The 26,735-nt window shown below is 41.5% G+C and overlaps 2 protein-coding genes across 2 annotated transcripts in view; both read left to right on the top strand.

Moving 5' to 3' along the window:
• Positions 1–26,735, top strand: part of l(3)87Df (cytochrome c oxidase assembly factor COX20 lethal (3) 87Df) — a 71,100-nt gene that overhangs the window by 21,757 nt on the left and 22,608 nt on the right. The window contains exon 2 of the mRNA XM_080285056.1: positions 18,614–18,695. Within this exon, the coding sequence (XP_080141182.1) occupies positions 18,669–18,695 (27 nt within the window). The 5' untranslated portion in view covers positions 18,614–18,668. The remainder of the gene's footprint in view (positions 1–18,613; positions 18,696–26,735) is intronic.
• LOC145415948 (uncharacterized) lies at positions 828–14,229 on the top strand. The gene is made up of 3 exons (XM_080285053.1): positions 828–1,388; positions 7,204–7,349; positions 13,137–14,229. Exons 1-3 carry the CDS (start codon positions 1,075–1,077, stop codon positions 13,775–13,777), a joined length of 1,101 nt encoding a protein of 366 aa, XP_080141179.1. The 5' UTR covers positions 828–1,074; the 3' UTR covers positions 13,778–14,229.

Here is a 26,735-nt window from a genome sequence, read left to right on the forward strand (position 1 = left end):
GGAGGATTAGTGCCCCTCCCTGTAAAAAAACAATTAACTCTAAGCCCTTGGCCACCCCGTCTGGGATACATGGCGTCTGGCAATGAATGAATGAAAAATAAGCATTATATATGAGGGACCGTTTTGTTGAAGTTAACCTGTGAGGTACCGTTAAATTTTTGGTGGTGGGAAAATCCATATGTTTAAAATAATTTGTTTAACTGTCAGGTGGGTTTATAAATCTAGAAATAAATTTTATTTTCCAAATGTAATTTAAATAGAGTATGTCAACTATGAATAGCATTATATTGTAAAGGACACAGAGTGTGAATATTGAAGTCATTTGAGCAAAATAATTAAGTGAAATTATTGTGTCTTGGAACCAGTGTGTAGTAATGTACATGTGTGTCTGTGTTCTGTAAGGTAATGGCAGAAAACATTAATGAGAAACTTATTGTGACAAGGAATTAGTGTATTTTACCCTGAACCAGCGTGGTGTATGGCAGTAGTGGAAGTTAATCATAGCCAACACCATTTGAAGCCCTTCACTGTGATGGGGTTCATATAAACTGAATGCAATTATCAGGCAGGAGCAAGAAGATAAAAAGAAATTGTGTAAGTCATGCTCCTGAAGGGGATAATTGAGGTAACTACATTAATGAATCACGGTATAGTGCAGCGATGCCTGTGTAATGAAAGACACTCTTGATCTACAGCATTTTATAGATGCATTTACTACACGTTGATCTCTTCAGATGTGGGTAAAATTATCTGATAATATTGTAATAAGAATGTAATTAAAAAGATATTATCGTATTATTGTAAAAGATGTTATCATACTTAAGTTGAAGTATAAAAGGTACTGACATGCTTATACACAGTTCACTTTAACTTGGCCAGAAATTGCCATCTCTCCATCTTGAATGCTGAGCTGTAACAAGACATAAGCAGTAGATAACGGTACTGTCACAAAGAATTGCTGTGGAAAAGATGTAGAGCCATAGTACTCTTACGTTCTGTAATTGAGTTACTAGAAATAAGCTGGAAATAAGACAAAAATCTGCACCAAGTAAAAGTTGATGAACCATAGGTATCATGTCTAGTGAGCAGCACAATGAGAGAGGCCACACGTTTGAGCTGGGGGATGAGAGAAAGGCAGCTGTACAAAATGACGCTCCAGATAGCGATACAGTCAAGAGGAGAAAGAAGTCCCCAGAAATTGAGCCGAGTCACTCACTGGAGGTTCGGGAGGAGAAGAACGAGGCTAATGAAGAAACATCTGACACTGAGACTTTCAAGAGGAAGAAGCAGCTGCCCGAGGAGGACGGGTTGAAGTCCAGTGCGTCGGATTTGTGGTCCCCGCGTGGTGTGAGGCAACTGCGCAGGAGCTGGGAATCTATCAAAGTTAAGTAAGTATTGTATAGTAATGTGACTTACAGTATGTCTTCGTTACCACATAGAGTATGTTGCTTTTTAAAAATAATTTATTATACTGTATATTTATTTACTTCCATTATTTCCTTCATCCATCTTTTTTTGGGTGGAGGAGGGGCTCATCTAGAGTGTAGAAGCGCAGGACTAGGTTTAAGGTGTATGTAACTTAACCGTACTTGCCCCTGACTGGCATTATGTATGTACAAGGTCTTTTCAGAAAGTATCAGACCTTAGGCTCTAAACAAAGAAGTAGCTAACTTGTTGAGCTAGGACACTAATCTACCTCAAAGTAGTCCACTTCTGACCTGATACACATAACCCAGTGTCCTTTCCACTGCCTGAAACATTTTTCAAAGTCAGTTTTCAGTATTTCCTGCAGGTACATCATCATATTCTTCATGTTCTCTTCTGTTGTCTCAAATCGGGAACCTGTCAGCAGAGTCTTGAGCTTGGGGAATAACCAGAAATCACACGGAGCCGTGTCTGGTGAGTAGGGAGCCTGCCGGACTTGCAGGATGTTGTGCTTGGCCAAAAATTCCTGAATCAATTGAGAGGAATGGGCAGGAGCATTGTTATGGTGCAGCTTCCAACTTGCTGTTTTCCGAAGGTGTGGTCTCTTTCACCGAACTGTGTCATGAAGACGGTTGATAATGTCATGGTAGTAATTTTTGTTGACAGTCTGACCATCTGGTGCATATTTGTAATGCACAACACGACAGTGGTTAAAAAAAAAAAAAAAAAAAAAAAAAAAAAAAAAAAAAAATGGGAGTGCATTTCACTTGGCTGCGGACCTGTCATGCTTTTTTTGGCTGTGACCCTGAATGCTTCCACTGGGTTGACTGTGCTTTGGTTTCTGGGTTGTACTCATACACCCAAGTCTCATTTCCAGTAATAACAGTCTTCAGAAAGTATGAATTGTGATTTTGCCCACTCCCACATGTCTTGGGCAACTTTCATCATGACGGATGCAACGAAGAACCTGCAGGAAATACTGAAAACTGACTTAGAAAAATGTTTCAGCAGTGGAAAGAACACTGGGCTACATGTGTCAAGTCAGGAGCCTGCTTTGAGAGGGATTAGTGTCCTAGCTCGACATGTTAGCTGATTATTTTTTTCAGAGTATAAGGTTGGATACTTTCTGAACTGACCTCATTTGCATGTACGTTTGGAGTCAGCAGATCCAGTGTTTTGCCCTTGGCCTTTGATTGATGTTAGTACTGTGAGAAGGGTAATAGGTGGGATGCAGGTGGATAAGACACCAGGTGTGTCTGGGTTGACTACTAAAATGCATCAGGCCATGGGAGATGAAGGATCGTTGTTAGTTACTGATTTATTAAATACAGTTATATATGAGTGTGTTGTCCCAGATGGTTGATTGAAGAGTGTGATTGTAAATGTGTACAAGGAAGGATGATGCCCTGTCTATCTATCTATCTGTCTATTGCTAGACACCATAATCCCGTAAGGGGTGGCCATTTGACTTTGAGTTGTTTGTTTTACGGGAAGGGGCACTAACCCTCCACCAACCCACTTGTTGACGCGTAGGGAGCACGTATGGTTTGGTTATATGGTTACCACCCAGCATTGTAAATGGTTTCTTGGCTTACAGGAAACCAATTGGCTTGTCACTCAATGTAAAGCCACCTGTAAAGGAAAGAAAGGCAATAAAAGTGACAGGAAAGATGGGAGAAAAAGGAAGAGAGGAGGACAGGCACAGAAAAAGAATGATAAAGGGAAAGAGGAAATTACAGAGGTATAAAGCTTTTAGACCAGATAACCAAGGTAATGGAGAGAGTTCTAGAAGGTATATTTAGAGAAAGGGTGACTATTGATGAGATGCAGTTTGGGTTTATGCCAGGCAAAGGGACCACTAATGCCATATTCATTGCTTGACAGCTACAGGAAAAATATACTGGTATAGAATAGAAAAGGGATCTGAACTTTGTTTTTGTTGATTTGGTAAAACCCTTAACAAAGTCCCTAGGGAGGTGGTAAAGTGGACAATGAGAAAGCTTGGGATCGAGGGGTGGCTGGTTAGAGTAGTTATGGTTATGTGTGTGGGTGCTCACACCCAGGTGAGAGTGAATGGAGGTTTGAGTGATGAATTTTCTGTGAATGTTGGTGTGCATCAGAGGTCAACTGTGAGCCTCTTGTTGTTTATCATGGTGCTTGGAGTCCTATCACATGACTTCAGGAATGGACTTCTGTGGGAGATGTTGTATGCTAATGATTTGATGTTGATTGCAGAGAATGAAAGGGAGGCAGAGGAAAGATTTAGGAAGTGGAGGGATGGTATGAGGCACAAGGGCTTGAGAGTAAATGCAGATAAAACAAAGGTGATGGTATCTAGGATTGGTGGCGTTACTGTCAAAGAAGAGAGTGTTCATGTGTGGTTTGCCACAAGGGCATAGGAAGTAATTCCATGGTGTTCAGTGTTTCTGATGATTGGGTGCATAAGTGATGTGGTATTAGAGGCAAACTGTGAGATAATGCTGATTTCATGTGTGAAGTGTATCGGAGAGAGCATGTGGAGATTGTCAGGCATGAAAGGATTGATCTTGCTGGTGATTCTCTTGAGTGAGTGGAAGAGTTTTGTTACTTGGGAGACATATTATGTGTTGGAGGTGGGGCTGACACTAGCTCTGTGGCTAGAGTGAGGAATGGTTGGAAGAAGTTCAGGGAGCTGTTGCCTGTCCTGACATTGAGAGGTCTTTCCCTCCCTGCTAAGGGATCTTTGTATGCGGCATGCGTTAGAAGTGTATTGCTGTATCATAGTGAGACGTGGGTAGTAAAGGAAGAGGATATTCACAGTCTCAGACACAGAAATGACAATGATTAGGTGGATGTGTAGTGCATCTTTGTATGTGAGACCTGGGGAGGGCTAGGTTTGCAATGGAAGAGTCAAGAGTAGGATGGGACTGGAGTGTAATGGTGTTTTGATGAGGAGAGGCAGACTTGGATGGTTTGGGCTTGTGGAGAGGATGGGAAATGACATTTGGGGGCAGAAAGTGAAGAGTGTTAACGTTGGGGGTAGGGTTGCTAGAGGCAGACTGAAAAAGACCTGGGATGAAGTCATAGAGTGCAGCTTCATGGATAAAGAACTGAATAGGGAGGCTGCCAGAGATCGAGCAGCATAGAGGGCTGCCATTAGGTGACCAAGGCCAATGCATGTAGGCATGTTCGAGCCTTACAATGAAACAAATTCCAACCATCTTTGGAATGTAAGGCCTCACAGACTTAATCCAGTTGGAGCACCATGACCCAATAAATGGTTAGGCATCATTTGGTTATACGGTTACCACCTAGCATAGTAATCGGTGTGCTGATTTACAGGAAACTTATTTGATTTTTCACTCAGTACAGTATAGTCACCCAAAGGCAGTGCTACAACAAGTGAGTGGGTGGTAGGTGCCCCCATGTGACACATATATTATTTTTTATTTCATTGCATAAGCTATATTTATTTTTTATGGTACAGTAGTTTTCCTCTGATTGTGTTTCTTCTTTCCTTTATGGTCCTTACCTCACCTCATCCTTGGGTGGAAAAAAAGATGTCAAGATGGTGAATTTGATTATTTATATATTTATTTATGGATGTGGAGGTGATAGAAAGTGTTAGGAGAAAAACATTGAGGTGGTTTTGCCATGTGAAGAGGATGGAGAGCGAGATTCTAAAGTGTCGGGTATATGAGTGAGGTGGAGGGGGGGGAGAGGGAAGGGGAGACTGAGGATGAGATGGAGTGATGCATTGGAGAGATATATGAGAGTTGGGGGCATGAACTGGAGGGAGGGCTGCAAAATGGCAGCCCTCACTTACAGGATTAAGGTGTTTGGCTTTAGATAATTAGATAACAAGAATATAAATGCATCATTAGGTTGAAGAGACTACCTTTAAATTCACCATTTATCAGTCTGTCTATAGCCAGATGCCATAATCCTATAAGGGGTGGCCATTTGACTTTGGGTTAGTTGTTTTACAGGGAGGGGCACTTACCTTCCACCAACCCACTTGTTGACACATAGGGAACATGAATGGGGTGGTTATATGGTTACCACCCGGCATTGCAAATGGTTTCCATGCTTTCAGGAAACTATTAGGCTTGTGACTCAATGGAAAGTCACCTGAAAAGGAAAGAAATGAAATAAAAAGTGACAGGAAAGATGGAGAAATAGGAAGACAGGACAGATGCAGAAAAAAAAAATGATGAAGGTGAAAGAGAAAGTAGGCAGCACTACATTGAGTGGATGATGGTTGCCACCACCTACCACCAAAATTCACCTTAAATATAACAAATTCACTGTCAACAGTTCCCTTAATTCCTGTAAAGCTAATTTGCAAGTTACCCCCAATTTACAGCACATGTTGTATGGAAAATTGATATTTTGGAACATTATTGATTGATTGATTGTGTGTGTGTGTGTGTGTGTGTGTGTGTGTGTGTGTGTGGACCTATTAGTATTTTTCAAGATTTAAGTCTTATAAATTTATTGTACTGTTTGCAGCATTACAACTATCCAACTTTTCCACAAAAGTATAGATGTTCTTAGCACTTAACACACTTTCATCCAACTGATTCCATTTAGCTATACAGTACTTCTTTTTAGAAAACTGTATTTTCTTATGTCGCCCAAGCACTTTACAATACCTGGCATACACTTGTCCGTCGTATTACGTCTCCCCGTTCTCTTCCTTCTTGTTATTTAGGTAATGCAGGTTTTGTAATGTCTCACACTGCAGTTCCCTAGTTTGGTATAATCTTAGTAGCCACTCAGCACTTTCTCTAAATTGTTAATACAGTAAACCTTTCCTAAGTCAAACTTTATGGGGCTCTAGGGTAGTACGACTTGCCGAATTTCCGACTAACCAGAAATAATTGCAAAGAAACGTATAGTACCCCCCCCCCCCCGTATGTGTTTACATGTTTATCATCACTAGACTAAAGAAGCATTTGTAAAGCAATAAAAAATTATAAAAACAATTTGGTGCATGTCATAGGCTAGGCTAGGATAGGAGGTAGCGTGGGTGGAGGGGCGCAACATTCCCTTAATTACGTAAAGTTCTGCACATGTTTACTTCACTTTACAATCAGTTAAACTAAAATATAACACTTAGAATATAATAAACTAAAATGTAGCACTTGGAATACCTGTATAAGAAACTAAAATGTAACCCTTTGAATAAACACCGTCACACCTCGGTCAGAGTTCAGCTTACCAGAAATTCCGCCTTTTGCAGGGTCGGCTTATCAAGATTTTACTGTATGTTTTTTCAGATGAGGAGACCACATTGCTGCAGCATGTTCTTCACTGATGTAATTAAATGCTGCTTTTATATTCATTAAAATATTGTATGCACTGCTTGTTATCTTGTTTATAAGCTTCTTTGATAATAATCTCTGTTTTATTAATACACCCAAGTCATTCTCATGTGTTGTCTTGGCAATTTCTTCCATCCCCATTTTATAGTCCCATTTTGGTCTTCTCTTGCTTACACTCATCTCGGTCACATGACACTTATTAGCATTAAATTCAGTTTTCCATTCTTGGCTCCATCTGTATAGTTGATCCAGGTCCTCTTTCACCTCCCTGCTGCTTGTTTCATCTGCAGTTTGTTTCATAATATGTGCATCATCTGCAAACATATATATATCCAAACTTTATTGGACATCATTTACATTTATTAGGAACATCGTGTGTGGGAGGGGATTGGTCAGATTAAGTTGCCCTTGGGATGAAGATAATGAGCACATTTATGTAGTGGAGTGTGCTGTAACCATATTTATTTTCTAGAGCCAAAAGAACACAATCATCATACAGCAGACAACGCTTGAAGTCTGTTGGTGGGAGCCCTGAGAAGCTGGATGTGGACGTGGTTCAGGCTTTGGGGGTTATTGCTGATGACAATGCTACTGACCTGGAATCAACCACACACATTGGTAAGATCCTAAGATCATTTTGAGAGATCTCTCATCATCATCATCATCATTGTCGTCGTCGTTGTCTCATCATCATCATCATCATCATATGATGATGATGATGATATGATGATGATGAGACAATGATGATGATGATGATGATGATGATGATGATGATGATGCACTGGTCCCTCCTGGGAACTCCCCAATAAAGGATGACCATGACAGAATTACCTCCATGCTACTTTGTAACACACATTTCTCTTCCTCAGACACAGCTCTTCCTTCCCTTTCCCCACACTCTTCTATACCAAATGAGGTCTCCCTTTTGTAGGTATGGACAGATTCACTTTGTGACTTTCTTATGGTATCCTGTCTTGTCCATTCTTGGAGTACAGTAATCCCTCCAATATGTGATATAATAGAGCCAAAGGCATGTCCAGAAAGTAGGTCTGTCCGGATAGTGGGCCCCTGCCTCCTGGACTGGTACTGTACTTATGGACCCTAACCCAGCCTAACTGAAAATGACCTAACTCCTTACTGTACCTGCACAGAACCTATTTAAGACCCTATTCACACAAATAATGGACAGAAGGCATGAAATAATGAAAAGGAACCAGAGAATGAGGAATTAGAAGTGAGTATGGAAATTATTAGCAGTGTACAGGGTACTTACAACACGTCCATGGCCATTCGTTATGAAGGTTAACCCGTCTCCTGTAAGGCTCTGGCAGTGGTGAATATGCTCTTGAAGCACGTACAGTAATCCAGTGTTGTGCTGCACTTAATCATTTGCACTACGAATTATAATTGTATAACACTTCACATTCTGTTCTTAATTGCACCATGCCAGTTTCAACTGCCAGTTTGCACTCTGTGCTTAATCTTTGCGCTCTGAATTCTAATTTTATAACACTGCACAACACTAAATTTCCATGTGGTCTAGTGGCGAGGTATTACAATTTATTCACTGTTTATTCACAATAACGAGCACGTGCGACATCCATTGTGATGAGTGTCTAGTCAGGATGGTAGTTAGGTGGTAACTGGAGAAGGGGAAGAAAGGGGCACATGTAAACACAGGTGTTCAGCGCTGAGTGCCAATTTCATAGTATGGTTGAAAAAAAATGTTGGATTTTTTTTTTTTTTTTTTTGGGGGGGGGGGCCAAAGGCCTGGGCCCAAAATGTCCGGGTATTAGGAATCCAGATAGTGGGCATCCAGATAATAAAGGGATTACTGTATATCCATACTATACTAATTTTTTCTTTTTATCCAGTCAGTAAATTCCTACTCTCATTCCTTTCATCCTTTCTTCCAAGCCAAAATATACGAAAATTCATTATTACTGTACTAAAACAGTGCCATCCATCCTGCAAATGCTTGCAACTGTTCAAAAAAAAAAAAAAAATGCTCTATACAGCTAATTACCTAGTAAGTCCTCCCTCACTCACTGCCCAGGTTTTTCTCCCATATGAATGTGGTGGCAATAAAATACTTTCATTCAGGGTTCTCGTAAGTAGTGATCATTATACTCTTCAAAATAGAGCCAGGGTCACCAGTTAATCTTCCCTTAAGTGATCATTACTTAATCTCACACTGATGTGCTGTGTTTTGATATTTAAAACTATCAAGCACCTCAGTTTCTATTTGTGCCCTGCAGTTCATACATCTTCCTCCCTAAGTTCTGTACTGGATACCAATATGCCATTATTTTATTTCTGTTCACATTCACTTTTGATTATCATCCTGCGCTAACATTCAGACCCATTAACTATCCTCTGCAGATTACTCACTTTCTTTCATCAGAACACCATCATCTGCCTACAGGTAATTCATCAGCTTTTATACATAAGTGTAACTATTTATTCAACTACACATGCTCTTGTCACTCTCAACTTCATGACATCTCCATTTATATTTATGGTGCGTTGAAAACCCGGGCAACATAACATATCCCTGGCTTGGTCTACGGATCATAGAGTTTCTTCCCTACCTCCACACATGCACTACTTGTTTTCTTTATAAAGGCACCAGCATGCATGCATGCATTGGCTCAGTCACTTAATGGCAGCTCTCCATGCTTCTTGACATTTGGCAGCCTCCCTATTCAGTCCCTCATCTCCAAGGCCACACGCTGTGACTCTGTCTCAGGTCCTTTTTAGTCCGCCCCTCACAGTCCCACCCCAGTGCTCACACTTCTCCCCACCTATTTGTCATACCCTATCCTTTCCACATGCCCAGACCAGCTCAATCTACTCCTCCTCATCACAGCACCAGTACATTCCAGTCTCATCCTTCCTTTCAGCTCCCCAGTCACAAATAGTACTCCACTTCTAAAAAGAATTTTTTTTGCCCTAAACCAGGTACATATCATAGGAGGGTTTTCAAAAAGTGAGTCCCTGGGACTCATAGGGTCCTGAAAAAATGACTCCCTAGTGTATCAGAATTTGTCCTGAGGAGAGCACACCTGCCTTAGTTGCTGGGTTAAGTCCTGCTGAAGTGGCATCTCCGGCACAGAGTCCATAGGTACTAGGGGGTCTTGGGACATGACTGTCCTTAAGATTTTGAGAAAAATGGTGCCGTTTGGTGTATCCTGAGAAGGATCACAAATGCAGTAAGTTAGACCACCATCAAAGAAGTTTAAAAATTGCGGAATTTTTGAGATTTTAATGTTCTTCACCATAGCTTGATCTTAAATTAAACTAACTTGATTCTGCTTCCCTGGCACTTGCCAGGTTACCAAATTTTACATCCTTTGGCAAGCCCTTGCATAATTTGGGAATGGGGATGGTATTGATGAAAACACTCAACAATCTCCATTCTATCGTGTGTGCCTAGCATACTTCATAAGTCTTCCCAAAGCCCATGTATACAACATACAGCTTATTCTTTGCGTTATATTTCTCAGCCAATTTCCTCATTGTACATATATAATCCATACACCTCTTTCCATTTTTAACCCACCCTTTTCTTCACCAGTATTATCTTCCATAATGGTTTGCATCTTTTCTGCAAGTTTTCTACTATATTCTCTCGTATGGTCCGAAAAATACTGTAAATCCATCAGTGATTGTTACACCTTTCATTACCGTCTTTCCCTTTAATCATCATCGTCATCTAATCCTGTGTTGCCTCATGAGGAGTGTAGGAGCCCAGGGCTAGGCAGGTTGGTCCTGACATTTAAGATGAGAGTGACCAGTCTCACTCATCCCCAAGTGACATTATGTGAGCAGTAAACCCCAACGATCCCTTGGATATAAACCTGGACAGGCTCAATCTGATTGGAGCTCCTTAATTACTAATTAAACAACCAGGCACCATAATTTAGTTATATGGTTACTACCCAGTGTAGTAAATGGTTTCCTGGTATACAGGAAACCATTTGGCTTGTCACTCATTGTAGAGTCACCCATAGACAGAAGGAGGAGGAAGGAATGAAGGAAAAAAAGAAGAGGGAGTATAGAGTCACCCTTAGGCTTAAGGAAGAGGAAAGAATGAAGGAAAGAAAGACAGAAGAGGATGGAAGGAAGATAGGAAAGGGCAGTCACCCGAGAGCAGCACTACATTGATTGAGTGGATGGTGAGCGCTTCCATCTGCCACTAGACAAAGACGCAATAACTGATTTCTCCCGTCATCTGTTATAGTACATCCTTTGTATCCTGTGCCAGTCTACACATACAGTACTGTGCATTATGCCATCAGCCTTATCACAACCAAACTTCAACTTTCCTACACTAATGCTATCCACACTTGTTGCTGTATCATATTACTTCATAATAATCACTGTAAGCAATTCTCCTCCATGAATTGGTCCAAGTTATACTGGTCTACCACCTTCATTATTCATGCCCCAATATGCAACCTTTTTTCCAGAGCTAATATTCTTTCCATCTTTAGGCTTCAGTATCCAGATTATCTAGCACACAAGACCTCTCATACTCTAACCTGGCCTAAATTGCCATGTTATCTTGAAGGCTGAACTGTAACAATAGACTAACAGTAAAAAATGATGCTAGTCACAAAGAAGTGGTATGGAAAGGATGTAGTCAGTATATTGTCTTGTTCTACCACTGAGCTACAGGAAATAAACTTCAAAAAATGATGAAAATCTGGACCAAGTTAAGGTGGAAAGAGTCTACCATCTGAACTTTGAACTTAACCCTCACCCCTCTCCTCACATTCAGCTTAAAGCTTCCCTCAGTGCCTCATAGTATTTCTTTTATCATTTCCTTCTTACTGTTTATCTTTCCTCCATATTTATTATCCAATCTCATCCTAATGTTTTTTATAATCTTTTTAGTTCTGTCTCCTCCTCCTCCTCCAAAAGATAAAGTGGGGTAGGATCCAGAGACAAGGTTCATCATCATTCAGATAAATCAGTCTTTCAGTAGCTATAATAAGAACAAAAAATTGTAGTGAATGAGTTAAAAGCTGTATTCTGGTGGTGTAGGAGGCTTTGTAGCGCTTCTTCCTTGGCAAATTATTTCCCTTGTGTGTTACTGAGGGGAAGGGGAGACCGAGGATACGATAGAAGGATGGAGTGGAGAGATACATGAAAGAGGGATGTGTGAGTTGGAGGGAGGGCAGCCCAAATTGCCAAATGTTAGTAGACAAGGCAACATGGAGGCGATACTCTTGTGGCCATTGCTTGTGGGATTAAAGCATCTGGTTATAGATAGATTGATCGATTTAATAAGGCAAAGTATGATATGAGGGAGGGGGAGTGAGCTGGGGGAGGCCAATGGTGGGTGACAGAGCTACTTGGAGGCATTTTGTCTGCTGCTACCCTTTGTGGGATTAGGGCGTCGGGCTATAGATAGATAGATAGATGATATTAAGACTGTAGCATACCTTTGCATGAAATGATCAAGGTGTAATATGCATAAGAAAGAAAGGGGCTCTGTGAAACTTCCTTTGCAATCAAGATAATGACCATACTTGAGAACTGAATGTTGTAAGGAAAACACACATCATTACTGTGTACTGCCAGTGTTGAGTGTAGTATTCTTACTGACAGTTTTCATTTCAAGAAGTTCTTGTTATGTGCCCTTCCCCCCCCACCCCTTTCTCTTTCTCCAGTAACTTCATATACTTGTCTACCAAACCTCTATTGCAGCTTATAAAGCTGATATGCCAGTTTCTCCCAGGAGGAGTCTACGTGTGTTGACATTGTGCACCCTGGGTAGAGCTAAGCAGCTGTGGCATTCACCCAAGAACCAGACTTTCGTATAATTTCTTTGCATTGTGTGTGTTGGGGAAGGACCCTGGTCTGACCCTTGTGAGACACATCCACAAGGGAGTGTAAGTTCCCTACATAGCGTGCACAGTATTTGTTGGATAGCTCCATAGAAGCAGTAGCTTACCTGAGGTTGACAGGTCTACTCAGCCAGACATACCTGGACCAAACAGTAACAACAGCTGAGTAAAATCATGTGGAGATAACAAGAATATAACAGTAAAACATGTTGCCAGAATGTAAGGGTTAATAAGCAGTGTCCCTTTGATTCACTGTACATTTAATAGAAAAAAAGGTTTGAAAAAATACTTGCACTGAGGATTTACTGTACAGAGGTTCTGGAGAGGGATGCCTCCATCTGGTTGCACCAATATAACTGGCCAACTCCATTGCCCAGTTGTACAAACATCCCTCAAATCCTTCGCTATTCACCTATCCTCCAAATAGGGGATTGTGGACTGCAGGAGAGGGGCATATTTGACTTGCAGTTCGTTGAGTTCACATCCAGTTAAAGCTGAGACTACTGTTACTGTTATTTATGATTGTCTTCTTATTATCATCTTGTTTCAGCTGAGCCTGGATTGCTGAGCCGAGCATTCTCCGTGCCGTCCAATCACCACTTCTCCCCTGTACTTGACGATGACATGCTGGACCACATGTCAGATCGGGAAGTGTCGGATAATGAGATGTCTGACCACATCCTGTCTGATAACAAGATGTCTGACAGGGAGGCATCAGACCATAATGTGTCCGATCAGGAGATGTCAAATCAAGAAAAGAGTGACCTGGAAATGTCATCTCACGGAAAGCTGGACCAGACGTTTTCACACCTTGGGGAAAAGTCAGATCAGGAATTAAATCGTGAAGTATCTGATTTAGGAATGCTGACCCGTGAAAAGTACGACCATGGAATGTCAGACAGTGAGCAGCCTCAGAGACACAATTTAACCTCCAGACTTTTGCGACTGAAATTGAAGCATTACGAGAATATTGTGAACCATGAACAGGAACAACACGACCTTGAGATGCGAGTGAAACAGGCGCAGTTAGATGCAGCGGTTAGCCAGAGGGTTGCGTGTGAGGAGGTGGGGAGGACAGCAGTGGTGGTAAGGGACAGCATGCAGTCGGTTTGCCGCACGTGGGAACATACTGCACAGAGCTTGCAAAAAATGGTTGAACTGTACCTGCAAAGAAATACTAACAATTTGTGATAGTATGAAAAAAAAAAAATGGTAAAGTGAGGAAAGATTTAGAAAGTGGAGAGATGGTATGGGGCACAAGGGTTTAAGAGTAAATGCAGATAAAACAAAAGTGATGGTGTCTAGGGCTGGTGGCAGTACTGTCAAAGAAGAGGGGGAGTGGCCATGTGCAATTTGCCACAAGGGTGTGGGAAGTAATTCCATTTTGTGCAATATTTGTGATAAGTGCATAAGAGATGTAGTGGTATTAGAAGTAGACTGTGAGATAATGTGATTTTGTGTGTACAATGTGTCGGGGAGAGCATGTGAAGTATGTCAGGCCTGAAAGGATTGAACTTGCTGGTGAGTCTTCTGAGTGTGTGGAGGAGTTTTGTTACTTGCGAGACACGTTATTTGCTGAAGGTGGGGCTGGAGCTAGCTCTGTGGTTAGAGTGAGGAGTGGTTGGAAGAAGTTCAGGAAGCTGTTTCTTCTCCTAACATTGAGAGGGCTCTACCTCTGTGCTGAGGGATCTTTGTATGTGGCATGTGTTAGGATTATAATGCTCTTTGGTAGTGAGACCTGGGCAGTTAAGGAGAAAGATATTGGTAGACTCAGATGTAGAGAAATAAATGACAATGATTAGGTGGATGTTTATTGTGTCCTTGAATGTGAGGCCTGGGGTGGCTAGGTTTATGATTGAAGAATTGAGAGGAAGGATCGGAGATGGGACTGGAGTGTATTGGTGTTGTGATGAGGAAGGGTAGATTGTGGTGATTTGAGCATGTGGAAAGGATGGGGGATGACTGGATGGAGAATGTGAGAAGTATGAACGTCAGGGGTAGGGTTGAGAGAGGCAGACTGAAAAAGACCTGGGACGAGGTCATAGAGTGTGACCTCAAGGATATGGGACTGAATAGGGAGGCTACCAGAGATCAGTCAGCATGGAGAGCTGCCATTAGATGACTACGGCCGATGCTTGTGAGCATGTTGGAGCTTTTATAGACAAAACTAAAAATGAAGTCCAGTTAAAGATGTAATGAGAGCTTGAATAACTTAAAAGAAAAGAAATGGAAGGAAAAGTGACAGCCAGTCTCGTATATCCAAGTGTTTTAAGAATTTCACCCTCAGGAGAAAAAAATGGCATAGCCAGAGTGATATGTGCCACCAGGGAACATGCCTGGCCACCCCAGATTTCCAACGGAATATCCCCAGACTGGTTTGCAGGGTTTTCCTTGGACCATTCCATTTTCTAAATTCTGTTTACACCCCTGCTTAAGAATACTAATAATTTTTGTGATGGTATGGGAAAAAAAAAGTACAGCCAATTCAGTGTAAAGGGAGAGTAAATGGCTGAATAAAAGATACTGGGCACTAATATAATCCCCACAAGATGTAGGGGATGTTGTGGTGGGGAGGGATGACCATTCTCCTTATTACCCCCTTTGAAGTGTTGAGGTCCAAGGGTAGGCTGCTTCAAATGTAGGAGAAGTAAGGATGACAAAAAGGAAATAAAAAACTAGTCTCATTACCCTCTTCAGGTTGCAAGGGGAATGTGAGTGACTGAAAAGAAAGTAATGTCCAATTTCATATTACTCCTTTGACCCTTTGTCCGGTATATAAGGGTAAATAGCATATCAAAGAGTCTTCCCAGTGTTGTCCATGAAAATGATTACCTGCATCACCCAACCCCGTATTGCTCCGTGTAAGGTATAGGGACGCGAGGTTAGGCTACCGTAATCCAGAACATGGTGATATTAATGTACCTAGTGTAGTGGGTTGAGCATATGCTTTGGACTTGAGGGTCATGTGTTTGATTTCAACCAAGGGCAATTAATTCATGATAGGGATGGCATCCAGTTTCAAAATGATACACACACTTCAGGTTCTTTAAATTGGGGGCAATGCCATAGCCCCACAAGAGGGGGGGTGCATGGCATAAAAACTGCATTGCCCACCACTAATGGATTCAAATCTGTGCACACCAAGCATGACTCACTGCAGCTAGTGCTGTAGATTATTATATTACTGTACTACGTGTCTCTGCTTCTTAGAAATTTTTTACAGTATACTCTGTACCACCCATTTTAGCAATAGAGCCTTGCCCTCTCACACCATGCAGACTCAGGGAAGGTCAAATAAATTTGCAGATAGACTGTGTAACCTAGATCACATTCTGTGTGTGGGACAAAAATTATCAAAATTAAGTAGAGGCAGCTGTTAGGTGAGAAGGAGGTCTATTGCTAGATTGACTGGCACAGAGTACAGTATAGGAAACTGTGTTAAGATGGTAATAGTGACAATACTGATGACCTTACCCTGAAATATGTTGTGATACTGTACATGTATACAGCAGCGAATGCCATTGTACAAAGGGTGATATTTGTTGGCTTAATGGTTTTGTTAATAAATGTGTTTTTTTTAATACAGTAAACCAGTTTCTGTTATCATGCCTGTGATGGATGTGTTTAGTGAATATAATTGAAATGGCTGGTTTCATTGGGTGTGCTGTTGGTAGTTCTGCTTGCTGTTCTTGTATATGAAGTGCATCTATAAAGAATAATTCTGTATTTTCAGTGGTTAGACTTTTGAGGTGAAGACAGGATTCCAGAGTCTTAAATGATGTATGAATAAGTGTGGCTTATTTCCCTGGGCACATTGTTGTTTGTTCTACTTTTGAGCTTTCTGTTTCCTGGTTTCAAGATTCTACTTCATCGCATGCTTTGGTAAGAACAAAAAAGTCAAGATTAACTATTTGCTTTTAGGCTGGAGCTTCACGTCTGTATTTGCTCCCCCCCCCCATCCCCCAGATAAATTAAGAAATCTGTATTTACTATCGAGAAAGTATGTCTAGAATAATAGGAAGGAACAAGATGAAGGAACAGTCTATCTGTTAATAGGAAATCTGGTGATATTTTTGCTGATTTCTTCTTCGCACCTTCAGATAATTTTATTCAACTTTGGGAGGCCTCTTTTGAAAAAGGGTAATTGGATGCTGTATTCTGTCTAATCAGTCTGAAAAGTCTCTCTTAAACTCAGCTGTCTATAGATATCTTAAGCTCAATTAAATTGTCTGTAGATGGCAAGAAATGTTCAAATTCTGTCATTGACTGACAGGGTTAAAGACAACCATACTGTATATGGAAGGCCTCTGATAGTCATCACACTTGGGTATTAGACATGTAGTGAATGTATACCCACAAAAAAAATATTTGTTACCCTTGTGGTGTGATACAGTATGATGCAGAGACCAAGGATTCTGAACTGCTACCAGTACCAGGTGGACACTGTTTCACTTTTACGAATCATTTCAGAGTTCATTGCACCCAGGGATAATGAATACATTTTTTTAGTGGGTGTACAACCACAATGAAAAATCCAACAGTTTTCCTCTGCAAGCTTTCCATGTTGCTCAGTGCTCCCAAATGACAGTGTGTCCTTCTTTCTCATACTCTCAGTTGTCCTTATATCCCAGCATACAAAAATAGCTCATGTTAATGGAAGCGTGGCCCATCGGATTGGGCAAAAGTGGGCTGTCTGGACATTGCCACTCCTCACCCTGCCCTAGGGTGAGGAAGGAGGTCTGGATGATGATGATGATAAACCTTCCATTACCACAGTTGGCAGAGAATGTTAGTGAGGTAATGGCTGTTCATGTGTATTGGTTGATTTTCACTAATCTGGTGTATGGATTATTTTTTTTGACTCATTCGTTTTTCTTTCCTCTCTTCTGTTATTTAAAAAAAAAAAAAATTGTTTTGTAAATTGTGAACTGGATTTAGGTTGATGATGTGACCAATTTGAGTGTTCCACTTATGTTTTTTGGATCCTGCTCACATCATTTACTATACGCTTTTTACCCTAACTTGGTCCAAAATTGCCAGATCTACATCTTGAGTTCTCAGCTACAGTAATTGAGTTACAATAATAGATTAACACTAGAAATGGTGCTATGGAAAGCATGTAGAGTCATAGTATTGTGTTTTTCTACCACTGACCTGCATGAAAAAAGTTGCAAAAAGATGAAAATCTGGGCTGCTAGATGAAAAGAATATAGTGGGAATGAGGATTAGGATGGCATTACAGTCATTAACCTCTCAGAACCAGTGACATATTGATGATTTTATTTTGTTTAGGAAAGATTTTAAAAACAGAGGGGATCAAATATACACTTCATTAATTTTTGTTATCAAAAATTTTCCTTAACCTAGAAACAGTCATATGGAGGCAAAAAGAATGTAGTAGTAGTAGTTGCAGCCGCTGGTTCATCTGAAATGTGAACCTGTGGATTCCAAGCTGAAGTTGACTTCATCCTGCAGTCCACCATCCTCCTTTGGGAGGGTAAGGAAGGAGTTGAGGGATGTTTGTATAACCAGGCAGTGGAGTAACCCAATTATATCAGTGCTGCCACAAGAAGGCATCACTTTCCAATACCAGGTAGCAAAAAAAAAAAAAAAAAAAAAAAAAAAAAAAAAAAAGGACTAATGGGTTAAAAGCTACAGAGTTTACCATAGACTGCAGAAGGTGGTCATCTAGTACAGTGATTGGAAAAGAGCGTGAGTGATCAGTGGAATAATCATAGTGCATTATGCTTTATGTAGATTAGCCTCCTCCTGTATTTTCTCATTTGAGTTACTGGTGATGATTTGTTGTGGCAGGTATTTTTGTCAGCACAGTTTTTCATTTTGTGTTATTATATGAATGTATGAAGACTGATATGTTGGAATATGTCTTGTAGAAGTGTATATTATTTTTTAAAATATCCTCACCCCGTCCTTAGGTAGGAAAAAGCGTAGTGGTGATGATGAAAAAACAGAGCAATTTGTAGTCTCTATTAAACAGTGAAGTTCTTACACAGCATCTTTTTGCAGGTGTGGGAGTGTGTTGTTGAGTGTCATTGCCTTGAACACCTTTTGAGTCATTACAATGGGGGAAACATCATCATCAGGAGAGGTGAGAACTGTTGATTGTTTTTTATATTCACAGCACATCACTTTCAAGGTAGAACTTTACTTTTGTTGATTTGGAGGCCTTTGACAGAGTCCCTAGAGAGGTGGTGAAATGGGCAACGAGAAAGCTTGAGATCCAGGAGCGGCTGGTTAGGGTGGTTATGGCCGTGTATGTGGATGCTTTCACCCAGATAAGGGTGAATGGAGATTTGAATGATGAGTAATAGCAGTAGTAGTAGTACAGTAGTTGTTTCCTAGGCAATCTGGCCAACTTCCCCGGGTCCCTAAGGAAGGCCACGGCCAAGACTGGGCCTTCCCACAGAGCTCTCAAGGAGTGTATGTTGTGTTGTTGGCACAACCGATTGTGTGCAATGCAGTCTTCCATAATGTGCTTAATAGTATGGAGTGCTGTGTCGCATACTGGACAGGGATCAGTGACTGAGTCATCCAACCTCTTCTGATAACTCAAGAGAGCTGGATGATGCCCACATCTCAGCCTGGCCAGGTGGACCCTGCCCTCACAAGGGAGGTAGGATTCAGAAGGGTGGATATCAGGAGGCCGTGCATGCAGCTGTGTGTTGTTTTGAGTGCCTGAATGGAGCGGCGAGTGATTTGAGCATGGATATGCTTCTGGAAGTTGGTTTGAGGTGGGCGAGGGGGAAGAGATGACAGTATTTGTGTATGATATCGTGTGCTGGGTGTTGTTTTGATGTTCCTAGGTGTGTGTGGTTGTACTGCCATGTAGTGTAGTGGATGGTGTGGGTTTGTGCAGGCTGTGGCAAGAATTTGGGTGCCTCTCATATCTAGATGATCCTTGACTTTGAGGACTTTGGTTTCTTGGTGTAGGTGGTCTGTAGGTGTAGTAGCTGTGCAGCCTGTGACTATTTTTAGGGCATTGTTCTGTATGGTCTGTAGAGTGTTTTAGTGAGGTTAGCAGCACAAGCAGGGTTTGCATAATTCATCACTGAATGTATATATTAGTTTGTATACTGTGGTGGTGGTTTCTTTGTTGTGTCCGAATGTTGTATGGGCAAGTGACCTTAGGGTGTTGAGTCTTGGTTTTAATTTATTTTTAATGTTCATGATGTGTTGTTTTAAATAACATTGATGTATTGTTTGTTACACCAAGGATTTTGTGTGTGTGTGTGGGGTGGGGGGTGTTGTTTATGGTGAGGTGTGGAATGTGACTATGTTCTGCTGTCCAGTTTGTGAGAAGGGTCACTGTAGATTTGGCTGGGGCTATATTGAGTCTGTTTGTGGTGAACCATTCATGTAGTGTGTTGAGGTAAGGTTGGAGGATGTATGCAGCTGTGTTTGCATTTTGGTGCATACATGTAAGTGTTATATCATCTGCATAGGAAGCTAAGTGTATCTGTGGTGTGTGGGGTGTGGGTATGTTGTGCATGTATAGGTTAAAGAGTGTAGGGGACAAAATAGATCCCTGAGGGATGCCACTTGTGAAGTTCTGATGTTCAATGACTGACCGGCAAATGTTGTATGTGCACATCTGCCTGCTAAGTAGTTTGCCAACCATCTTTTTGTGTTATTGTGCATGTTTGTGTTGAATATTTTGTTTGTGAGGTTATGGCGGGGGATGGCATCAAAAGATCTGCTAATGTCTAGTGTGACTAGGAGTGTTCTGTGTGGTGGCCTAAGCTGAATTGATGCTGTCAAAAATTCTTTGTGTAAGATTTGTAAGAAGAGTGTTTGTGAAGTGTAACAGCCTAAAACCATGTTGTTATTGGGCAAGGGGGATGTGAAGTGTTCTATCTATCTATCTATCTATTGCCAGATGCCATAATCCCATAAGGGGTGGCCATTTGACTCTGAGTTATTTGTTTTATGGGGAGGGGCACTAACCCTCCTCCAACCCACTTGTTAACACGTAGGGAGCACGTTTGGTTTGGTTATATGGTTACCGCCCAGTGTTGTAAATGGTTTCTTGGCTTACAGGAAACCATTTGGCTTGTCACTCAATGTAAAGCCACCTGTAAAGGTAAGAGAAGCAGTAAGATGTGATAGGAAAGATGGAAGAAATAGGAAGAGAGGAGGGCAGGCACAGAAAAAGAATGATAAAGGCTAAGGAAGAAGTAGGCAGCACTACATGAAGTGATTATTGTCTGTAATACCAGTTGTTCAATGACTTTGGAGGGGGTGCAGAGGAGGGTTATGGGGCGGAGTGAGGAAGGTAACGTAGGGTCTTAGTTGGGTTTAGGGATAGTGATGATAGTGCCATGCTTCCAGATGTTGGGTTTTATGTTGTGTGAGTAGCTCTAGTTTGATATGTTGTTGAGTGCTTGTATTGATTGTGGTCCAAGGTGTTTAAGGTGTATGTTGCTTATGTTGTCTGGTCCACAGGCAGAAGAGTGGTTAAGGTTGCTTATGATGTGCTTCGTCTGGTTGTAAGTGAAGAGTGCGAAATCTGGGTCTGTGGGGAACTGTCTTTTACGTCGGATGACATGTTGGTCGTTGCGATGGAGGTTTAGATGGCTAACGTGAAAAGTGATTGATGAGAGTGTTTGTTTGTTGTTTGTTTGAAGGTATGGTGTCTTATTGTGATGGCAGCATATCATTGTGTAGTGTTGCTGTTGGAGAGTATGATACTGTTTAGTGTTTTGTATAGTTTACTGGTGTTTGTTTTGTGAACAAGTGTTTAGGGATATTTTTTCAAATTTAGTGTTTGCTGCTCTGACATTTTACTGTTTATTTGAGTGTTGAGTGATGAGATTTCCGTGAATGTTGGTGTGTACCAGGAATCAGTTTTGAGTCCTTTGTTTATCACGGTACTTGAAGTCCTTTCGCATGACTTCAGAAATGGACTTCCATGGGAGATGTTGTATGCTTATGACTTGGTGTTGATGCAGAGAATGAAAGGAAGACTTAGGAAAAATTTAGGAAGTCGAGAGATGGTATGGGGCAAAAGGGCTTAAGAGTAAATGCAGATAAAACAAGTGAGGGTATCTAGGGCTGGAGGCAATACTATCATAGAAGAGGGTTAGTGGCCATGTGAGATTTGCCACACGGGCATGGGAAGCAATTCCATCTTGTGCAGTGTCTGTGATAAGTGGGTGCATAAGAGATGTAGTGGTATTAGAGGTAGACTGTGTGATAATGTTAATTTCATGTGTGCAGTGTGTCAGGGAGAACAGATGGAGATTGTCACGTGTGAAAGGATTGAACTTGCTGGTGATTCTCTTGAGCGTGTGGAAGAGTTCTTTCATTTGGGAGACATGTTATGTGCTAGAGGTGGGGCTGGAGCTAGCTCTGTGGCTAGAATGAGGAGTGGTTGGAAGAAGTTCAGGGAACTGTTGCCTCTCCTGATACTGAGAGGGCTCTCCCTCCATGCTAAGGGATCTTTGTATGCAGCATGTTATGAGTGTAATGTTGTGTGGTAGTGAGACTTGGGCAGTAAAGAAAGAGGATATTCGCAGGCTCAAATGTACAGAAATGACATTGATTAGGCGGATCTGCAGTGCATCCCCGAGTGTGATGCCTGGAGGGGTTAGGTTTACGATGGAAGTGTTGAGGGGTTGGATGGGACTGGAGTGTATTGGTGTTGTGATGAGGAGAGGTAGCTTGAGATGGTTTGGGCAGGTGGAGAGGATGTGGGATGATAATTGCATGCAGAAAGTGAGAAATGTTAATGTTAAGGGTAGAGTTGCGAGAGGTAGACCGAAAAAGACCTCAGACGAGGTCATTGAGTGTGACCTCAAGGATAAGGGACTGAATAGGGAAGCTGCCAGATCTCGAGCAGCAGGGAGAGCCACCATTAGGTGACCAAGGCCAACACATGCAAGCATGTTGGAGCCTTCCAAAACAAATGAATGAACCTCCCCGTGCCTGTGTCCAGTGTTGCCACTTACATGGGTCCTTTATAAAGTTCTCGACTTCACCCAAAAATTGTCACAGGAGATCGTGCTTGTATTATTTCTCAACATACAGTAATAGTCCTCTCATTTGGCATCGGTCTTACAGTATTTCCAGTCTTTCGGCGTTTTTCATAAATAGCCCCATTACGAAAGTTCTCTGCTCTTCCGGCACATGTGGTGAGCCACTCGGCCAATTTAGCATAATAATTTAGCTCCAGTGAATACTGTATTAGATTTTCTTCTATATCTAGCGTGTTTTGAAGTCCAATTTAGCACGAAAGTTTGAACAGTTCACCAATAGCTTAGTGCGTTTTAAAGTTGAGCTAAGTGCTTTTGAAGATTTCTACTTGCCAACACTGCATGTGTTATTGGCCATCATGACTCGTGAGTGTCTGGCTTTGTGGGCGGGACCTTTCGAAAGTTTGGAAACTTTGTCGTGCTATTTTACGGTCATTCATTCTCGTGTTGTGCTATGGTCTCTACTAGTGGAAAGCCTATTGGTGTTGTTAAAAATTCACCCACAACATACTTACTATCACCAAGATGATTGAATTATTGAAAGAAATTGGAGGCAGGTGTTCTGAGGAAGAAGATAATGGAAGATTTCAGTGTGATCTCTTCCACTATATATGACCTCAAGAAACGTAAGGGTGATTTAGTGCTTAGGGTTGACCAATAATACTTGCTAGACACTGTGATTGCAGTGGGGTGACCGACCATGATTGTTAGAAGTTTTCTGACAGGTTTTCCCGGTCATCCAGCAGTTTCTGCTCATTCAGTACCTGCTTGGACTCGAAGTTGCCAAATGAGAAGACCTACTAAAGTCTCCCCTAAGTTCAGTGCACTTGGTTGAGCCCCTAAGTATGCCTCTGTAGTATGGATGACTCCATCACACTGAAAATGGTGACCTCACAGGTATGGGATTTCAGTTTGGAAAGTAGGTAGACATCAGACAGAGCCAGGTTGGGTTAGTAAGGAGCATGACGCAACAGTTCAGATTTCAGCCACTTCCACCTGTGCCGTGTATACAGGGGCTTTGTCCTGAAGCAACAGCACACCCATTCACAGTCTTCTTCATAGATATATAATACTGTTCATAGTTCAATCTGTATATGGATGGAGTTATAAAGAGATATAAGGTAGGGCAGTGGATGTGAGAGTGGCCCTAATGAGAGAGAGCAGTGTTTGGAAATTCCCTGTACTGTTGTTTGCAGATGATACTGTGTTGTTAAATGAAGACATAGGTGAACTGCAAGGCTTGGTGGATGAGTTTGGGAGTGTGTGTAAGAAATGGAATCTAATGGTGAATGTAGGGAAGAATAAGGTTATGGTCTTTGAGAGAATTGAAGTTAGTGACTGTATGGTGAGGTTGAATGAGGAGGAAATGGAAAATGTGAGTGCATTTAAATACTTGGGTAGTGTGATGAGTAAGGATGGAAGTTTGGAGGGAGAAGTGCTTCAAAGGGTACAACAAGGATGAAAGATTGCTGGTTCCTTGAAAACAGTGATAAGAAACAGGGAAGTGAGCATGGAAGTGAAAAAGTTACTACATGACAGTATTGTAATAACAACTCTAACATATGGAAGTGAAGCTTGGACCTTGTTGGAGGGACAGAAATCAAGAGCGAGAGCAGTGGAAATGAGTTATTTGAGAGGAGCCTGTGGGGTCACATGGAGAGACAGAGGGACATATGAGGATGTGAAGGAGTATTGTGGTGTGGATGTTGATGTGATAGGAAGCATTAGGAGAAACACAGTGTGGTGGTTTGGCCATGTGGAGAAGATGGAGAGTGAGAGACTGATGAAGAGAGTGTATGTGAGTAAGTTGGAAGGGGGGAGAGGGAGGGGGAGGCCAAGGATGAGATGGAGGGATGGAGTGGAGAGGTATATGAGAGAGGGGAGTGTGAGCTGGGAGCAGGGCAATGAAATGGTGGGGGACAGGACAACATGGAGGCGATTTGTTTGTGGCCACCCCTTACGGGATTAAGGCGTCTGGCAATAGATAAACATAGATGCCGCATCGCACTTTGCTGCGTAGGACTGATGTATGTCAATAGCACCACCATATTGGGAAGGTCGTTGGACTGACACAGTGGGAATCAGTGGGCGGAGGGTGCAGATGATGACATTTTCTGGCCATAACTTTCTTAATGTTGGATGGATTTCCTTATGTGACTGCTTATTTTAAAACTCATTAAATATTCTAAAGTAAATGCACCTTTTCTTAGTTGGTCCATGCTTGCCACAGCACATTTCCAAAGCGATCCACATTAATAACAACTTGCAACATGTGCTTCTGAGCCAACTGCAGTGAATTTATTGCTGAAATCTGGCAGCACTATAATATGACTCATGATAAACCTAACACATGCATGAAGTTGAATTCTTTTTAGCATCGTTTAAAATTTATGAATGATATGATGGTTGAAATGGAGTTTGATAAAGAAATATATGAATGACTGTGAACATGTGTAAATAATATGCCAACATATGTAAATTATATGCCACCATAGTAAAAACATGTATATGTATAATGGAATTCAGGGAGTGTTACAGTTTACAACTTACAAGGATATGATGAACAGGGAAACACCCAGTGACAAGTGTTGAATTCAAGAAAGCCCTCACCACTCAACTAGTGTGGCAATATGCATGAATTATATATAAGATTTTAGGGGGGGGAAGAGGTGGGAGTGTCATAAAAGACTTTGTATCTTCTTGTAGGGAAGTTTGTTGTTTAGTTATATATATATTAGACTTGTGGACGAGCGTTGTTATACTTGAGTGGCATTGTAAAGTAGATAATCTTCGTTCCCATTTGTCATGCAATGACAGGAGAGGTAAAGAATAGTATGGGACTATTTTTATTTGTCTTGGAAATATTAACAAAGTCTCTCACACACGAGTGAAGTATAAGTAGAGACCTGCGAGCTACCTCCCTGTCTCTCTTTCTCTCTCTCTCTCGCCCATGTTGCTAAGTCCTTCTCCCTACTACCTGCCGGTTCTATGGCCTGTCTCCTTCTGCCCTCTGCTTCCTAAATTCTGGTGAAGCAGGGGTCGTGTCACGTGTGTTACACTGTAGTTGGAAAGTTCCAGAAACCTGTGTGTGAGTATGTGTGTATGTCACTAGGCTTTGTTCGTATGCTATCTCGCTGACACTACCTACATCATCCCCTGACTTGCTACTTCCTGTGTATGGTCAGCATTTCCTCAGTTAACTTGCAAGATCGTTTCCCTTTCCCAGGCTTGCTTGGAACTCTGTCTATTTATCTATCTATCTATTATGATTTGTAATTATAATATGGACTCATAACAGGAGAAGTATCAGAACCTGGGAACATAATTCCCCCCCCCCCTTTTTTTTTCCTTTTTGTTTTTTAAGGGGGAGGTGAAAATATTTGCAGAAAGTTTCACAGAAATTTCATAGGCTTGATAGTTAGTGGCTAGAATCTTATGAACTGAATTAAATATAGAACTGCAAGTCCCCATGACCTTGGAATTGCTGAACCTCTGTGCGTGTTAGGTTCATAGATGGTTAGGTTTTGTTAGGGTAGTCATTTCACCAGAAAATACTCTACTGTCACCCAACGTTGCTTTTCCGGATATTCACCATACTCTGATTTTTCTTGCATAATGTGTAGACAGTGCCATCCCAACAAAAAATTGCAGGAACAAACAAAAGTGAGGTGGCAAGGGCTTTCTTGACCTTTACCTTACGTGGCTTAGTACATGAAGATCTGAGTACTGTATGTTGATTACCATAGTGAAATAGAATTTAATGCATTGTGGTACTGTCAGATGTTATAAGGTCAGCTGTAATTCGCACTTAGTTTGTTTATGTTACATCTAAACTCAGTGTGGAAGTACTGCACGTCTGCATGCATCAGTCTAAGCAGGGCAGGGTTATATCACGCTTGTATTGATTTTAGAGTACAGTACAGCGAATCATATGATCACGTGATCAAAACAAACCGTGCGTGCTGTGCTGAGGTTCGAGGATTTGGCCTTTCAAAGGCCTCTCTTGCGTAAATTTATAGTTTTCGTAATGGTTTTTTTACCCCTTAACCGCGGGGCGTCACTTTCGTGACGCTTGGAAGCAAGGGATCATACCGCGGGGCGTCACTTTTGTGATTCTGTGTTATTGTGAATTCGCCTGGGCTTTCAAGTGGTGGCTT

This window comes from Coenobita brevimanus, chromosome 104 (assembly GCF_032717465.1).
Source record: "Coenobita brevimanus isolate Jiangsu-jjx chromosome 104, ASM3271746v2, whole genome shotgun sequence".
NCBI lineage: Eukaryota > Metazoa > Arthropoda > Malacostraca > Decapoda > Coenobitidae > Coenobita > Coenobita brevimanus.

What these genes read in the sequence shown, in the direction of transcription:
- LOC145415948 (XM_080285053.1), top strand. Translation starts at nt 1,075, where the DNA reads ATGTCTAGTGAGCAGCACAATGAGAGAGGCCACACGTTTGAGCTGGGG. An exon ending in TGGGAATCTATCAAAGTTAA is followed by an intron (nt 1,389 to 7,203) that starts GTAAGTATTGTA and finishes TTTATTTTCTAG; the next exon opens with AGCCAAAAGAACACAATCAT. An exon ending in GGAATCAACCACACACATTG is followed by an intron (nt 7,350 to 13,136) that starts GTAAGATCCTAA and finishes ATCTTGTTTCAG; the next exon opens with CTGAGCCTGGATTGCTGAGC.